Raw genomic sequence first — 19,026 nt, forward strand, 5'->3', positions numbered from 1 at the left:
GTCTTTATCTGGACACATTTTCCACACAAATACAACATGCTAATGTTATTAGCACAAGCCTATGGCATTTTACGTTGTAAGAATGAGCCTAGTGGTTAGCGGAGATTTCCTCGACTCATATGAAGCCAGGATAAAACACACATAAGACTTAAAATGCTATTTTGTGGAGGCTTTATTGTCTTTGCAATTTATTGTTTCTTATCTGTCAAATAAAAGGAAATTATAGCTTTATTTCCACTGAGGGAAATGGTCGTGCCGTGTAGTTACATTTCTGGGGAGGTGCACGTCAGGCAATGGCGTAGGTACAGCATCAATGTGACGAATAAGCAGTCCTTCTTTAATGACAGGTACATACTGTACCAAATTACAACAAAGACTTTGGTGCCTCATTCTGGTGCCAGACTGTCTGTGTAGCGAGTGTATGCCACGGTGGATATAAAGAAAGAGAGAGCATGTGTGAGACTGCAGCAACCAGAGCAGAGCGTATGAAGTTAAAGGCAGAGCAATGTGTGTACAGCTGAAGACAAAAGTTGGAGTAGAATAAACGTTCCAGCTCCTCCAGACCCAAACCAAGCTTCCATGTCTTGTCACCTGTTGATTTAAGTGATGGGGTTCAGCCCCAAAGTAAGAAATATTATTGTTGGGTTAAGAGTTAAGTTAATTGTGAAGAGGTAATACACTGTTCAATTTCATGTTTAAATTTGCTTTTGCAATAAAAAAGGTAATCTTTTTAATGTCATTGACCCTCGTTCGGTCTTCATTTTTTGTCAACTTTTTGGTTCAGGCACTGTTAAGGTATCAGTACCATGGTAAAAGTACCGTAGCACCGGCAATGGCAAAAACCCAGACAATACCAAACACAAGTCGCCTCACACATGGCGCTTCGCATACAGCAGGAAAAGGGACAGAATAGAGCATGGAGGCAAGACAGAAGAAGTAGCCACCAATAGAAAGACTAAGGACACTGATGCAGCTCAAAGAAATGACTACTAGAGAGGAGGAGGAAGGAACAACAAATTACAGTAATATATATAATTCAGAGACTCCTGTGGGGAGCAATGAAATGCAATCAAAGCGTAAGAATAGAATAAAGCAGAAGCAACTGTAGTTAAGCCCCTCCCCCGAATGGTTCATAAGAAACCCATTTACTGTATCTCAGGAAGGAAAAAACCTTTAGTCAAAACATTTTTTAGATTTTGAGTACAGCAGTTGCATGAGTTGTGCTTGATTCTTTTCTCGTAAACAGAAAAGCACAGTCAAAAACAAGAAGCTGCTGTTCCAAGCCTCCTGGAGATACTGTGGCGCTCTCATATTAAGATGTCAGTACCAGTAAAATGTGCAAAACAGATGGTATAGTAGCTCCGTAGACCTCTTTTTCCCCTGAAATGACTTGTTTTCATTCGGATTATTAGATTTGGCTTCCTAATCCCACTAATAATGGACACTGCAACCTCAAAATGTCACCAAATACCATAAGAGACTAAACAGATGAAAGGACAGAGCTAAACAATTAAGCAGAGATTTAACTGTCACCTCTCGAAACAACAGTGTGAGATATGCTTCCAACCGTCCACAACTCTCAGGTTTCAGGAGAACACGTTACCGTGAATGATTTCTGTATTTATCAGTTGTCATGGTGGCTGCTCTTGGCCTAAATTGCTGCAGGCCCTTTTCTTCCTCTGAGTAGCCTCCAGGGCACAGTAAATTTTTATAGGCAAGAGGTACAATCATTTCACTCAGAGCCCTTTGCAAGTACTATCACTATTCTCCCCATTGTTCCTTTTGTAAGCACCATCATTTCCTGTTCCCACCTCTGCTGTTTGTTAGTCAGTGTAATACTGTATTGTGCAGACCATGCATTATACATCAAGTAGCAAGTTATCTTTTAAATTACTGGGGAAACTTTTAACCTCAAAATCCTCTCTGTAGTCCTGTGATTATATTTTATAGCCTGTTGTCAACATTTTTTTAACAGCACACTTAATAAGCAGGAAAGAGTGGATTCCTCTCTGGAAAAATCTCTGTTCAGCCACCAGGGACTGAAAAATGATATTCTTAAAGTACTAACATGATTAGATGGGCATGTAATTATTCTATTTGCGTGGTATCAAAGCTTTTAATCACACAATGGGAGTCAGTGGCATCTGATTTATGTACCATAACAGCAGGGTAGTAAGAGGTCATATTCCAGGACTGAGACATTAAAGTGTATCTGACTTTGACAGCGTGGAAAACAACACAGTGCAAATGTATAATTCAGGTCCTATTGCTGCTGTTTTTCCCAATGTTCATGTATCTGCTGCCCCAGAGGCCAAGATTTACTTTGTGGCGTCAGATGTACGATGTAAGCCCCGACCCACTGATCATTTCACTGCTCGGTGTGGATGTTTTCAGGGTGCAGAAAAAATACTATCTGGAGGACCCGGACAGGCCATAAGCTACTTACTCTGATTCTCCACATATGTATTATAATACACCCACTGTACTGCATTATACAGGACAAACTACAGTCAGTGTAATGCAATACAATACAACAACTCAACACATCAGTTTCAACAAAAACTGAACATTGTGACCCTTCATGAAGGAGGATTTGTTGCAGGACTGTTATATTATAAGTGTTAAGGATGGGCATTAGGGTAACTTCAGTATTTGAGTGCTTGCATTAAATCATTAGAGAGTACTCGAGTATGGGATGTAAATTAGCTGACGAGTGCAATTTGGAATTGATTTATTCAACAAGCAGGCTTCAATTAGCCTACTAAGCCACAAATTGAAAGTTAACTTGAAGAAAATCAGTAAACTTTCTGCTGCTGCCGCTAATGTTACATTGGTTAAACACAGCACTGAAGGACCGTCTCCCGAGATGCTCTCCCCCAAGTCAGTTCACTATATGCCCCGGTAGCATGAGCTAATATAGCAGCAGCAGCCAACGTCCCAAACAGAGCTGTTCAACAGTCCCAACAAACTCACACCAACACTGAAACAGCTCAACTCTGTCGTCAAACCTGTTAATAAACTTTAGATAACGTTAGCCGTGTAATGCTAACAGTTACCTACATGGCTGTGCATGTGCATGAGGTGGTCTCTCACCAACTGTTCGACACTACCACAGCAGTAGTCTTATGATGAACAGAGAAGGAGAGAGAAAGAGGGACAGTGGGGTGAGGAGGCTTGCACACCTCTGTCAACGAATGGAGTATTGGCTTTTAATTGTGGAAATACAGTAAAAACAGGCAGCTCTGCAGCAACGACACTGTATGTGCGAACAGTGCAAGCATGCCAGCTGCAGCAGATAAGTGAGGAAGCCGTCACACGCTACTCACATATGCAGTGAGGCCCGGGTCTTAACGTACTTGGCAGGTCCCAAAAATGCTGATACCAAACGTACCAGCAAAATGTTTCATTTGTCTGCCGCCAAAATAGGTCATTTGCAATCAGGGCTGGAAATTAACACCTGCCAAGCGCCAAACACAGGTAGATTTTCTGTTTGGTGAGAACATCTTGGAAGGCTTTCCACCACACTGGTGAGTAAATGTTTGTACCGAAATAGTCATGTAATTGATTACTGTGCTAAGAGCCTCTGTTGCATTTTGGGGTCATCTAAGGGCACACTGTTCTGCTTCTCCTCTCCTGTCAGTGTTGGAGTCTGACAAGCAAACTCACACACTACACTACAGATGTGTTTTTCACACTTCTTAACAATGCCACAGAACAGGCTTTCTAGCAGCCACGGTAAGCTAAGACCGGACAATTGCTGTTTGGGGGAAGGATTTAGCGAACCGTAAATTCCAGTATACTACCTAGCTTGACTGTATTTCTCTAATAAAATGCGAAAAGAAACATTAATCCATTTATGTTTGCAAAGTTAGGAGCATATGAATTAGGTCACATAACAAAAACATTATCAGCTGACTCCTTTTTAGCTTCAAATAAGAAAACTGTGCTATCGAGTTGATAAAGTTTGCCAAACAACATGGTTCCTACAGCAGAATAAGCAGAACCCCAGAAACTCCTGGTTACAGGTACCAATTATACAGTTGAGGTTTGTAGGGAATACAAAAAGAAGTTTTACTCTCTCTCTGGTTCAGTTGTGAGTTGCATGCTGTATTGAATCCAATAATTCTCAAGTTTGCTATCTGATCTGCTCAGACCTTTCACTGTACATCACACCATTTCACGCTGCTGAACCATAAAACATGATCCTGTTTTGCCAAGCACAATGAGAGAGAATCGGCTGATACAACCGAGAACTCGTGAAAAGAGAGACAAATTGGAAATAATAGAAAAAACGACGCACGGTATCATGGCACGAGATTTCTCATCACAGCTGCATCGCTCAGAAATGAGCGGGGCTGACACATCAATCATCATTATTGTGGGATGAGCAGACGACTGCATAAAAGCACTCCAGGTGACTTTTCAATACTTTTTGTGTCTTAAAACATGAAACATACTACAAAGTGGAACACAGAGGAGAGCATTTTGCCAACAGCCCAGCCACTTCACGCAGGATGTCCTATAATTAAAGTTTTCTATCTAACTGGGCTGTTGGCAAAGATAAAATCCTCTGCAGGTGCTTTGCGTCTTGTTCACGTCATTTCAGGACCCACTGGAGATCAAAATTTGAATAAAGCAAACTGGCTTGAGTCATTCTGTTGCTCTGCATCCCTGCAGACATGAGTCATCAAGGCTACCAGACACGAGCACATGCCTGCTCAATTGTCTGACGTGGACTGCTCACTGAGAACATCAAGGACACCACCTGCAACTAAGCAGCGTTCACCTCTTTGATTCTCTTGAGATGCAACACAGATATGAAGGTTCACGTAAAAGATAAGCCAGACAGCAGCAAAGACATGTTCCCCTCACTGTGGAGAAATTAGGACTGACCTGCAGTGCTTTAGAATAATTACTCTGTATGATAGCAATGGAGGACAGATATCCCCATTTAAAAGTAATTTGTTATCCTCAATTTCTTACCTTAGACATTTCCTATAATTAATACTTGTTTAAAGGCAGTTTGAGCTCATCTGCTATCCATAGCTTCAAGCTGCAACAATGGGTTCACTCCATCTGAGCGACTGTGTCTTTGGAGTGATGACAAGCACTGTGGTCTATTTTTGTCACAGGGATGATAATGCCCAATCTCCTTAATTAGAATAAGGAAATGGGAGGGGATTGTAATGGATGTCGACCAAAGTTTGCCAAACCCCTCACTAAAGCCACATTAGGGATCAATTTAACTATTATTCTGGAGACTGTCATGCCAAACGCATGCATGTGTCCAAAGACGGACATCATGCAAAGGTCGCAATAACTGTAACCTTATTAATGGGGCAAAATGAGTGAACACCAAAATTCAAAGAAGCAAAAATGATAAATCAAATTGAGGTAATAGAGTTGACTGAATATCTGACATGGTCTAAGACTTTGGATTAAAGTAGGGATGCACTGATATGGATTTTTTCAACAGATACCAATAATTTCCTGCTTCTTATGGCCGTTAACCAATACAATACCAGATAATTTCAAGTTTTTGTATTTTAAAAGAAGTATACAACCTGTAGTGCATGTACACCTGAGGTTGAAAGGCTAAGATGTAGTGAAAAAATATGGATCATTTTATATTCCATTGCTCCGACCTGACCAAATCAAACCGACATCACCATTGCTAACACAACAAAATCAAAGAACAGTTCTGACTCTTCATACCTTACGACATTAGGCTGTGAAAAAGAGGGAGATTGTCTGGAGTATTGTCAAATGTTGTACCCTCAACACCCCTGCCCCCATATAACCCTACACTACAGATGAACATGATAAATACAAGGATGTGAAAGTAAAATGACTTTTAATCGGTATTAAATTAAGAGGGAAATCATGAAGCCCAGTGTTACTGTGTAATTCTCTAGTGTATCAGTTAAGTGTATAAACTACACTGCAGTGAGGAGTCTCTACTAACAGAGGCAAACAGTGACGGCTGACTCATATGAACGGGTTGAATGCATATCGGTAGGTCCGTGTTACATCTGCTGTATGAAATGTTTATATCATAACTCTGCATTTTTACAAACACACCAAGGCTCTGACTAACCCTCCCACGATAGACCAGCCGACAACTACCAAGCAGAATAGCAACGCGCTACTGATTCACCCAGTGGCGTCGCCTGGCCTGGGCATCTGGGGCTTTAGCCCCGAACGTTTTTTCTTAAGCCCCGGATAATTCAACTTCAGAAGAAATAAAGATAACTGTACATTAACGAGCCACTAAAGAAGTTGTAGTTTTCCATTTTTAGTGAATGCAACACAGGATGATGTCGAGACTGGTTAATCAGAGAGAGGGGTTGCGTGAAGCATCCGTGTTTTATTGGCTGATACCCTCGCGTCACCAGGCTCTTCCGGTATCTAAACCGTTGGCGCGCTGGAAGGAGACGTTTTAGCAACAACACAAAAGATCATGGATATAAGACGTTTTTTCAAAAACAAGGAGGCTGACTCGGCTGAGGCTCACGTCTCCGGGGAGCCATTACCAGAAACAGGTAAATGAATAATTTAAATTCTGTTTATTCCTTCAAAATTATGTGAAACGTGTAGTGTTAGGGGGGCGTGCCGGCGGAGCTGCGGGACAGTCCTCCCCGGTGATAGACGCTCTTAGGCGGGCTGAAAATCCCTGAAGGCTCGGTACGGCTGGCGACTTTTCCCACACATAAATTCAGTGATATTTTTCTCACATAAGTTACCAAACATACCGCACACAACTACGTAACTGTTGTTATGTCCTTCTAACGTTGCTGTGTGGGTTGAAGTGTTGGCCTTTTTCTTTTTATTGTGAAAGCTGAGCTTTCACAATAAAACTCCCGACTTCCGAAGGGCTGCCGAGCACTGCCGAGCACCTCTATCTCATTTTGCCTTAAACTGACTCATGTAATGTGCATTTTTTGGGGAAAATATGGCTCTTGATATAGTCTGTAGGCATCATCACTCAACTTTTTCACATGGTCTGGTGTTAAAAAAAAAAGCAAACTAAAAATCACAAATCATGTAACCTCTAACATTTTTTAAAAATTGAGGGGGAATATGATTTGGCTTCAGTCAAAATATTTACAAAATATTTATTTTTTTGGCTTTAATTCCTGTGTTATCTATAAGTGCATCATCCTGTTTCTATCAATATAATATAATTTTATTTTGACACATTTTGAAGTACATGTTGGCAGTATTTGGCTGTAGACAAGACGCAATAAGGCTCAAGAAAGCATAGAGCTTTTTTCCCAGGTAGGATCCCCTAGACTTCCCTATAAGGTTCTGGGCTCAGCCCCCAATGTTCTCAGTCCCAAGAAACGCCCCTGGATTCACCTCACACATTAACACTCAGCTCAAACTTATTAATAACCGCTAACCATGTGATGCTACAGTTAGCGATTAGCTGCTTTTTTGAGTCGAGTCTTTTAGAAGCTTGGTGTTGGATGTAAGCCGTTGCTGCTAACTAGCTGGCACTAACACTCTGGAGACGGTCCTTCAGCCCTGTGTCTTACCAGTGTTGGACAATTGCAGATCAGACTCTCGTTGGAATCTTGATGTCTTCCTTTGAAACTGTGAAAGACGTCTACACCGTGACCTTTTTTGCCCTCTAGATAGCGTGCTGCAGTTGTTGTTTTTCTTCTCTGTGTTTATTGGCAGCTCGCAAACCAAGTTTGAAGGTACATGTACCACCACTCGCTGTGTGGAGTGAGAAGATGCTGCCCTTGTTAAGTCATTGAGAGCAGTCTGGCTTCGTATTGTTGGCGCTAGTTATTGGCTATAATTTTTAATCATCGGAATACTGCATAATTGTAAAGATGTCCCATTATCAGTGGATAATTTATCGGCCAGATATATAGTGTGCCAAAACTCAAAGACATTTACTATAAGAAAGGGTGAAAATATTCTTACCAAAAAAAAAAAAAAAATCAATTTTTAAAATAGTTGCCAATTAGTTGCTTAACAGTTACCCCTCCTACAGTCACCCATTATGTCGAAATGAGCTTTGCCCGACGAAAAAAAGACCCATCCAGTCTGTTCCATCAGCTAAGCACATTATTAGCTCAGAGGCCCATAATTCTGAGCAACACAAAGAAAGAAATCACAGTGTGCACAAGTAATAAAATCAAATTTTTTTCACCCCTCCACCTTGAATGAACATACACTGTGACCTGGAGCTGTCTGGATCATTGTGTTCTTTCAGAGTCTCAAGGTTTGCCATGAAGAAAACTCCTAAAGCGTTGATGAAAAGATAGAGTCGCAAGGTTTTATCTTCATTCACATCCATGCTTGTTTTGCACTGCTGACTAACCTTCCAGCAGCACATCTCAGAATCCAGTTACCCTCCTTTGTATCCATCAGCCAAATGGAGCCACGTTTGAGAGGAATAAACTCTTTAAACATACAATACATGTCTAAACATGGATGTGTTCTAGTATTTCTTCAGGTTATGCAGAGGAATGATGTCAGATAAAATTAAACATCAAAGGTGCTACTTTATTAAAGATTTAATAATCCACAGGAAGTGTAAGATCAAAAAGATTTGCAGTCATTTTTTCTACACAGATAATGAAAAAGTATTAGACACCTGTCAGAAATATAGTTGGAAAAAAATAATTGTTCAATTATATTTAAAGAGTTTATATAACACAGGGGTTCTCAGATCTGGCAGTAAGTGGCTTTGCAGACCAGTGGAGATGGTGGGAAGGTGGGGATGTATGTGACCAGACTTCGTCTACTTTAAGGGGACCTATTTTGCTTTTCCTTATTTCATGTATATATATAATGTTACAATATAATGATTTAATCTTATGTAGAATCTTATGTAATCCCTGTGAGAAAAACCTCAGGCTAAATACACAAGCTGATGTCAGCACATGACAGATTTCTTCCCATGGTCATCTTCTCCGGGCATGCTACTGTGAGTGTTTCCTGCTACATGTAGCTACATGCTAACGTCAGGGAAACATGTAATCTTGGTTGCCGATACAAATTTCTCCCCTCCTGCTGGAACATGTCCTGTTGTTTAGAAGCTTTTATTGGGGATTTTTCACAGTAGAAAGTGCCGCTATTTTCCGTTACAGTCATTACCCCAGCTGCAAAGAAGGTGCAGAGACGTGGCGATACGAAAGAGCGAGTCGCAGACCAATCAGAGCAGACTGGGCTTTTTCTAAAGGGGTTGCTTGAAGAGACAGGTGCTGAAAGCAAGTGTTTCAGACAGAGGGTGAACACAGGTGGTCCTGCACAGACAGTGTGAGGAAAATAAAGTTAATTTTGAACATTAAAGCATGTTAAATGTTTTAGTAAAAACCCAGTATGCAAGGATGAACCTCAAAATGAGTTTAATAGTTTTATTTTGATCCCCTCCAGACATGTTTAAAGACATATAAAGATAATCTGCCTTTAATAATACCTCTGTCTGATGGGTTTTCCATGTTATTTTCCCGTACTTGATGAAGTAATTTAAAGTAGGTTCAGTCATTTAATTCAAATTTAACTAAAATAAAAGGAGGAAAAACACTCCTTGGTGCAGAGTATCATCAAGTGTTTCCTCCCCAGAAAGCCTGTTTTAATTATTGGCTGTGGCCATGCCAAGGATAAAGAGGCAAAAAAATGGCAATAAAATTACAAGTTCATAAATCTAAATGCAAAACGCTAGCCTTAAGCTAACACTACAGTCACTTCTCTACAGTCGGGTAATCATCACTGTCACAGCTGTAGATGGGTGTAGATTTTGCATCTGGTGTGCATTAAAAACTGGACAATGAGCCAACAGCAGGTTTGCAGCATGACGTCTAATAGAGCCATATTATCAGCAGTCAGCATCCATTTTAGATGAAAGAATAGCAAATATTGTCACATATAGCCTTGAGTTTTTCTCATTCTTGCCTCCTTTCCCTCTCTATTTCCATCCTCACCTTCATCCTCACTTACTATACTGTCAGAAAATGAGACAGCCGTTACAAAAAACACCTATAAACAGACTTAAAATACAACTTAAAATGTTCAGTCTACCTGTGTGGCTCACAAACTAAAATCTTTTTACAAGTCTTTTACAATTTTTTTTTGCAAGTCAGAAGCCAAAATGGTTTGAAACCACTGGTCAGCCTGACCTGCATGTCTGTGGACAGTGAGGGGAAACTGGAGAATTACAAGAAACCCAACTATGCAACCTTTTTACACAACTCAGTTTCACTCCCAACTTGTCAAATACCGATGCTCAGTCAGTGGTTGCATCAGACACAGATGCACCAAGGCACTCTTCAGCGGCGGTATGAGACCCAACAGGTGGTGGCATTTTCTAACACTCCGAACAATTGTCTGTACAGGGCAGGACCTGGATGAGTCAAACAAACTATGGACTTTCACCCAGGAGCCAACTGCTCACTTCCCATGTGGAACCAAAAGACAAGGTAGCTTTATTTGTATAGCATATTTCATACACCGAGGCATTTCAAAATGCTTTACAGAGCCATAAAATAAAAACATTATAAAGGATACAGATTTACACTAAAAGAGTAAAGAGATAAAAAGGTTATTTAAATGATTCAAAACGGAGTTTTAAAAAAAATTGAGAGGACATTTAAAAACAATTAATCTAAAAAAAATAGAGAATAGAAAATAAAAGTTTTAAAGTGCAAGGATAAAGTTGCAGTGCAGTTAATTAAATAAATATTTGATTTAATAAAAGGCAGCGACACAGAAAAGTCTTCAACCTTGATTTAAAAGAAGTAAGAGATGAGTCAATCGAATCAATCAACTGCAGGTCAATTGAGTTATTCTCATAACAGCATAGTGTGCTAGTATATCTAGCATACTACTCTAGTGATGTATATCATGTAATGTTACCTTATGCTAGAAAAGAAATTACGTATTTTAAGCCAAACCTTGATGTTTTTTCCAAACCAAACCACGTACGTCTGTTGCCTCAGCCTTTTCTTACCTGCATTCTAATTCTGAAAAGAGACTGTTTGCATTTAATAAGCAGAAACTCTACATTTCCTGTGAAAACTGAAAGTTATTATAACAAGACATGATGCGTGTAACAAGTGCAAATTGATACACCGTCCCAGAGTATCTTAAACTAATGCTGAAGGGTTACCTAGAGCATCATAGTTTGACATGTAGGGTCATGACCATGTGTTGGCATTTGACAAGTTGAGAGTGAGAATGTGCAACAATACTGGACCCTTTGGCTTTAGGCTGACAGTGCAAACCTCTGAAGCAACTTGCCATTAATGAGCCAAATGTCTTTGTATATTTATGCGTAAATGAGGGATGGAAAGAGCGTGGTTCAAAGAGCGAGAGACATTAAAACGAGAGAGGCTGTGACAGCCACATAAAGAGACAGACTGTCTGTCCACGCCTCACTTTGCCTGTAGCACACATTTACAGAATAACTGGCAATATTCAAGCTGCTTAAACATTCAGAGCCCTGTCACTGATGTTAAATTGCCTCTTCTTAGCGATCAAATACCGGGGGAGCATATAGATAATAACAACAAGACAAACAAAAACTATTCATCTGTTTATAGCTAGCCTTGTTAAAATGAAGTGTCTCGGCTGAGATAAGAAATGGCTGCCACATCTTACAAGGTGTACAAACAAAACCTGATTCCGCTTTATCACTGCCTCGTGGTGCTTTTTGTTATCTGATCAGGATGCACTGCGACGTTGTCTTGTATTGTGTGCTCGTCTGGCCACAAATGTGTGCATGAGGCAGTGGAAAGGCCAGGCATTTGTTGAGCAACATGGAAGTTAATCTTAATTGAAAGCAGTGGAACAGAGGACTGAGATACGGCTCCCTTGATGACAGTAAGCAGATCATTTAAATTATATATTTATGTGTGATTATTACAAAATGTCAGGGCAATAACAACATTTCAGTAATTAGGAAACTGCCTGCAAAAGCACACTGTGGCCAATTTTCACTAGAGCACACCCATTAGCACACCAAATTGATTATGGCCACTTTCTCCACTTTTTTGTGTTACTGACATGAGCTATTATTCAAAAATACTCTTTCAAGTCATTCTCTGATGGTGCACATGAAATGAGGTGATGTAATACAAATTACTCTATAACATACAAACATTTTCCCCTCAAGCTGAGTTCAAAATCAGAAGGTTTAATTATTCCAAAAAAGCATCAACCTCCAAAGCACAAGAAAACAGACTGACTAAGACAGACCATTGACTGTGTTCATACAAATGAACCTCCATTACAGGGTGCCAGTGTTTTCTGTTTGACATCAATAAGCTCTTCAGACATTACCACAAAGAATGAGACAGTGTCAAATGTTATCTGTCACTTCAAGTATCACTGTTTCCAACTACGAAATATATCATATTTCCAGGGGGGATTGGTTAGCAGCTTTCTAGAAGTATGCTGATGACAAAGCAGTGCAAAGTGTCTCTCAAACAACTTATCTGTTGCGTTCACAGGAAATAATACTGCAGATAACTAATTTCAGATTCTGTGCATCTTCTGTAAATTGTAGTCCTCGTGAATTCATTGAGAGGAAAATAAGCAACACATTAGTATAAAGGTAAAGTGGTGTTCAAATTGGGTGTAAATAAAAGATGGTTCAAGCAGAGCACATGTGGAGTGTCTATATTTATACGTTTTTTCATCACTGCTGTACCGGCACTAAAATCTGGGATAGAAGTGTTCCTGTTCTGCTAATTCTCTCACAAATTTGTTATTTTGAGCTTTAAGAATCAAGTTATGAAAGTTACATACAATAAAACACAATAGGCCTCATTCATATGTACAAAGAGATGTTTTCACTCTGGCCATAACATAAGTTTGCACGCAAAGTTAGTATCGTATTCATGACACGTGTGCCCAAGCTGATTTTTCTTTTACCACGCTATGCATGCTAGTGAATCAAAATCATTCTAAACTATTTGCAATCAGCACACTGCCACACCTCCATTTCTCTATATAAGGAAATATGTTGGCCTAGAAGTGTGTCATGGAAGTTTCCTCCCACATTTAAAAGGTACATCAGTGTTGGGCCATCGGTGAGCGTCTGTGAATGTCATGGCAGTCCAAAACAGCTGATGAGCTGTTTGTCTCTCTCTTTAACTCTTTGAAACCTGGAGTGACATCACTTTGCTTGTGCTGCTTTCAGACGCCTTTTGCAAGGATTTAAACCTTTGAATCCAGAGTAAATTGGAGTGATTTCTTTCAAAAACATGGGGAAAAAAAGGCAATTAGCAACTTGGTAAGAAATGTCCCACAGGTTGCAAAAAAATGAAACATTTCAAAAATTATTTAAAAAATTTGGAAAAAGAAAAAAAAAACTAGGGAAAAACTATATTAATAATAATATATTTTTAAAATTATGTTACAGAATTATTATATTTTTTCAAACACTCTTTCCAGATCATTTCCTTGTTTGTTTTTTTAATATTTCTTCTAAATTGTTTGTTGCTAACTTTTGGGGTCACTCCTTCTTTTCATTGCTTCTTCCCATGTTTTTAAAAGAAATCAAGCCAATTTTCTCAGGTTTCAAGGAGATAAACATCTAATGTCGGTCTCTGAAGATGCACTCTCTATTGTAGGCACTGACTGCAATGCCATCCTTAGCATGTGCTTGAAAGGAAGATCAGAATCTTTTATAAACCCTGGATGCCTGTTGATGATGACACTAATAAAAATAATAATAACAATAATAATAACAATTTCATGGCACTAAAAATAGGTGGGAGTAGCCATCATAACAGGCAGATAAAAAATAAATAAAAATTAAAACCAAAACTCCACTGTAAGCTTGGACTGGAACACTTAGTATTTATAGTCAGAGTTTTTAATTTTATCAATCTTTGATATGAATAAAAGAGCATGAATAAGTCCTATAATAATAAACACTGTTTTAATAAACTACGGATTCGGTTAAAGGTTGTGTGTTTACATTTTCTGACACAGCCAAGCCCTCATCATTTGTGTGTACGCATTGGTCACAGACAGTTCAAAATTTGTTGGCAGAGTACAAACAAATCAAAGTAAGAAAATATCGATGAATTCCAGATTTCTGACTAAAGCATTAACATGCACGGTGTTAGCGCAGATTTGAGGGTACACACTGTTTGTGAATGAGGCCAATTATGCGTCGATTTATAAATAATGACATGACTCAAGGACAGTTAAAAAATTTCCCACCTCAGATGTACTTGGTCAACTGACGAACAAGCAAATCTGCTGTAGCTGATATATTAAAGCATCCAAATTCAAACACCACGCTGACTCTGATGTGTGTTAAAAGCCCTGTTTAAACAACGAATACATAACACTGCTGATTCCATCTGTCTGTGAAGGTGATGGCTTTTGGTCACTCAGTTGTTATATTACGTCAACGTTCCTTACGGCTTCATTCAGACATGACAGCACATTTAATGAAAGAGCCACAATGCCTGTGCAATATCTGGCAGTAGAGAGAGAGAGAGCAGAGAACAGCTGTGAGTAAAAAAAACTGTTATGATAGCTGGAAGAGGACCATTATTTGATCTCTCACAGGCTGCATCACTGATGGATTTTAATGTGGCTGAATGATGGTTGAAGCTTTGATTAATAACCATCGTTGTGAGAACGAGGCACACTTACCCCCACTTCTCACTGTAAATCCACTGATATGTTTTGATGATGGTAATGATAATTATGAATTTCATCATCAAGTTATCAGAGAGCACATTTTGCCGCCTGTTTTATAAAGTATGACAGTTTAGAAGTATTGAATGACAGGACCTGGGACTCTTGTTTTATTCCTATGAGTCACATGCTGGATGTAAAGGAGTTGTGCTACTGTGGGTTTAAGTTAAAAAAAAGAAAAACTATTTTGCACAGGTTACACTGTGAGGGGAAAAATAGTTTTACACACTCATCTGACAAGAGAAGAACCTCCTCAACAACTCAAAATTGGCTCTTTAATAGTGTTTCATACAGCATCTTAAACTGACTGCGATACATTTATGATGAAGCACGATCTCCATCTCTCTCGGTTAGACGCGGGTGTCGCTGCAGCCATTACGGTGATCTGACAGCATCTACAGAGAAGGCTACAGGGTCCCACCTAGTGAGATTTCTGTCCTGACTTTAATGTAAAAGTGACCGCGGTGCTTATTCAGACGTCAGACAGACATATTGAATTGCCATCAGATTAGTGTAAAAAGGTACATGTCTGAAAGGGGTGTATTTCAAGCTACTTTCAGCCTGAAGGTTGAAACTTGTCTAATCTTGCAGTTTCCTTCCTGTCAGATTGTGCTGTTTCTCAAAGCGGTAACGGCGTCCTGCTGTCACTCTTTCTTCTCAACCTATTTGGCGGGCCATTGGCTAACAAAAGCATCGCGCCGCTAATTGAAACCTTGCTTGGCGGGTAACACATTTTCAAAGCAGTAGAACTGCCCCGGCTATGATTAATACACACCTGTCATAACTAATTACATTAATACTGAAGAATGATTAGGCCTGTCTTGCCGTGTCTTCCACTCCCCCTCTACCACTCTATCACACTCTGCACTCTTGATTAATGGATGTGAGGTGGCACGTGACGTTGTGGAGATAAACACTAAGAGATCATATAAACAAGACCTGAGAGCATCCAGAGAGGGCTCTCAAACTTACTGAAGCACATCTCCAAATTAGGGTTGAGATGAAGAACCTTTGTTGAAGATATTTTTAAGCATCTTAAAATCTTTACATGATACCTCAGAGTACTGCAAAGGCTGCACTCTTTATTAACATGGGCAGATTAGGACACATGACACCAAAAGAGACTTGTTGAAGAGTCTTGAGAGGGTCTCATCAGTGATCGACGGACCATTACGAGAAAGGCTGCACATGACACTGTTTTTGGATTTGGTGAGAGGAGACTGTGTGATTGATGTCTAAAAGGAATGGCATATAATCAGCGGTTAGCGTGCATGATTCAATGCCAGTCTCTAAATAAATTAAATATTGTGAAGAAATGATGGGTTCACAATTGACTAATCAAGCGTCTTGAAAGGCTATCATTTGCTTGATTTTACACATCTAGCAATCATTGTTTGGTTCTTACATTTTTGATTGATTGTGGAGCGGCTTTTTTGTTCTGAATATTATGTCATTTATATCAAAAATTCTTGGCTTGATTGTCAAGATTGCGACGACTTAGGCGGTAAAACACAGCATACAAACATATATAAGTTAAACTAAATCAGTGATGATTTTACCCGCTGTATTTTTTAAACTCATCAAGTCATGATTTTTGTGTTTTCTTCTAGACCACGAGCGAATCGGGAAAGACTCATCCTACGAACAAGAGGGGAAGGTCCAGTTTGTGATTGACGCAGTTTACGCCATGGCTCATGCTCTACATAACATGCACAAAGATCTCTGCCCTGGGAAAGTTGGCCTCTGCTCCAAGATGGAAACCATAAATGGCACACTGCTGCTCAAGTACATCCGCAATGTTAACTTCACAGGTGTGTACTCCTAATTCATCTGAACTCATCTGAATGTGAATACTGTACATAAAGTGGCGAATATTGTTCAAAATGTATATGGTATCATCAGTTTACTTGTTCCAAAGCAATCTTAACTGTATAACTGCATCATTCTGAGGCCTTTGTGCGGCACTATCTGAAGCAACTTGAATGTCCTATTTATTTTTGGGTTCGCCAACGTGCTCATGAAGAGGCTTTGTGAGTATACAGTGTTCTCCAATTATCAGGCTACTGAATGTAAATTACTCCCAGCAAATAAAAGAGGCTGAGAACTGTAGGAGGGTTGTCAATCAGTGGCAGAACAGCGTGTTTTATCATAGTTGATGATGTGCAGGGACTGTGCTTTGTGAGATTTCCCGCCTTATCTTGTCAGCATTGAATTGCCCACGCAAGAGATCCCCTGCTTGAAGTGCACAGGCTGTGGAATTAAAATTGTACATAAATGAGAAGGAGAAGAGTGTTAACACACACACAGCGCCATCAAAAACAGGCATCAGTAGTTTTCCACTTGCTGTTCTATGTAGACCTAGAGGGCTTTCACATCAGGCACACACCCTGGATCTGAGTACACTTGACCCTAAAGTCCAGTTTGTTTGATTAGTGTGAGCAATGTGTACCACGCCCGGGCATTGTATGCCTATCCATTCCTGAGTCCACTTGAAAAGGTGGTCTCAGAGCTTTGCCTGCTCTGCCGGTCCCCGCGGATGGTCCCCAAGGCAACAGTGTCCGTCTGCAGCACCCTTTTCTACACAGTAGCATGACAAAAATGTCACGTAGATGATGACGCAAGTGCACCTGGATAAGGAACAAAATTACTAATGTGAAAGTTTAGCACCAGGGAGTAGAAAGAAGGGGGGACAATCAGTCACTCATACCTAATATTCAGACGCTCTTACATGTAATGTTGCTGGCCAACACTCATCTTTGAAGAAAAGGTACAAGTTAAATACGCTTCTATACACACAACACAGGTCACATACTTGACCCTTGCAAGTTACTCTCTTTAAACCATCAGCTTATCACTCAAAATGTAACAGAGTGTCAAACTTTTGGCGTCCCCTCCTTTCAAGCCTCTGTAACTTAATCCAATCCCTCATTGGGCATTTCTTTCATCAATCATTCTGAAAAAATGAAACGAGTTCCCAGAGTTTACTTTCCACATCCTAACAAATTGGATTGGCCACCACTACTAGAGCCAGACTGATAAATCAGCCATGTTGCTGTATCATCTTATGGCAGATATATCGTACCTGTGTATTTTTCAGCTGATAAGTAACAAGAAATTTTTAGTACAAACAGCCAAACTAGGTTTGAGGCAATTTCAAAAGTTCTCTCATTCCTGTTGTGATTACTAGCCGCTGCCCTTTCACTCACACATGGACTTGCTTCTTTATCGAGCTGTGATGTTTAACCTCAAGTGGCCTGCGGGTTAAAGGGATATGCTGTTCGGTAAAGGCAGCAAAAAACTGAAATACTGAAAAGTAGGACTACTGCTTTGGGTTTCTGTGCCCCTGCCAACCAGTCAAGTTGCAGGTTACTAATAAAACTCTCCACGTTATGAACAGTGGTCACATGAGCCTCAAAACCAGCCACAACTCAGCACTGAGCAGAGTGACCGTCCTCTATTGACCAATCAACAGACTGCAGTGTTCACAGCTCCACCTTTTAGTATCAGATCTGTGTGCTATGTACCCCAACAGAGGGGGGACCACAAATGGGGACAGTACAGAACGGTTCCATTGGTACCATCCACAACTTTACACAGTGGAAACGTTAAGAAATGTGTACTGAACTGATTTGTACTGTACTATACTGCTCGGTGAAGACTGGGCTTAAGTGCTCGACCGAAGTCTTGCTGACAACCTTACATGTCATCTCACATGGCATTAACCGCTGTTTTATCACAATGATGCAAAAACATTTCAATTGTGATAGTGTGCCAGTGTTTGCAGAGAAATTTTAGAATTCCACATGTCATAGCTAAAGCTGCACCTCATTTTGAAGTGTTCATTACTTACTGTCCCGCATGAGAACAACTAGAACATCTACTTACAGAACAACTGGACCACATGTGTACACAGCACCTAAATGATTTACACATTATGACAAAAGTCTCCTCAGTGGATTTTGCACAGGAATAGCTTTGTTGACCTAATTGTTTTAGACACTGACATTGTTTCGTCTTCCACTATCCATCTTTGATGACTGCTTTTGGAAATATTTAAGAGGATGAACAAATAAAACATTTAAAGAGTGCAGGAACTGATATAAAGAAGGTTGGAAGGTTATAATTAAGTGTTCAACACGTGCCTGATTCTACAAATGTAAAAAAAAAAAAAAAATTATAACATAGCAACAAGTAAGATGCACTTTTAAACTGTGAAAATTAATTATAGGCCTGTGTGTACAAGAATAGGTGCATACTTATGAAGGTCATGAAAGCAGCATGTGCACAACTTTAACCTGCTGGCCTCTGAAGAAATAATATTAATGTATACAGAGTGGGGTCTGACTTAGG

The 19,026-nt window shown here is 39.8% G+C and overlaps 1 protein-coding gene across 2 annotated transcripts in view; it reads left to right on the plus strand.

The window, feature by feature from the left end:
* LOC125891355 (metabotropic glutamate receptor 4-like) overlaps positions 1-19,026 on the plus strand; it is a 323,715-nt gene that overhangs the window by 273,197 nt on the left and 31,492 nt on the right. For both annotated transcript variants that reach the window (XM_049580581.1, XM_049580579.1), the window contains exon 7: positions 16,287-16,487. In XM_049580581.1, the coding sequence (XP_049436538.1) occupies positions 16,287-16,487 (201 nt within the window). The remainder of the gene's footprint in view (positions 1-16,286; positions 16,488-19,026) is intronic.

This window comes from Epinephelus fuscoguttatus, linkage group LG7 (genome assembly GCF_011397635.1).
Source record: "Epinephelus fuscoguttatus linkage group LG7, E.fuscoguttatus.final_Chr_v1".
Taxonomy (NCBI): domain Eukaryota; kingdom Metazoa; phylum Chordata; class Actinopteri; order Perciformes; family Serranidae; genus Epinephelus; species Epinephelus fuscoguttatus.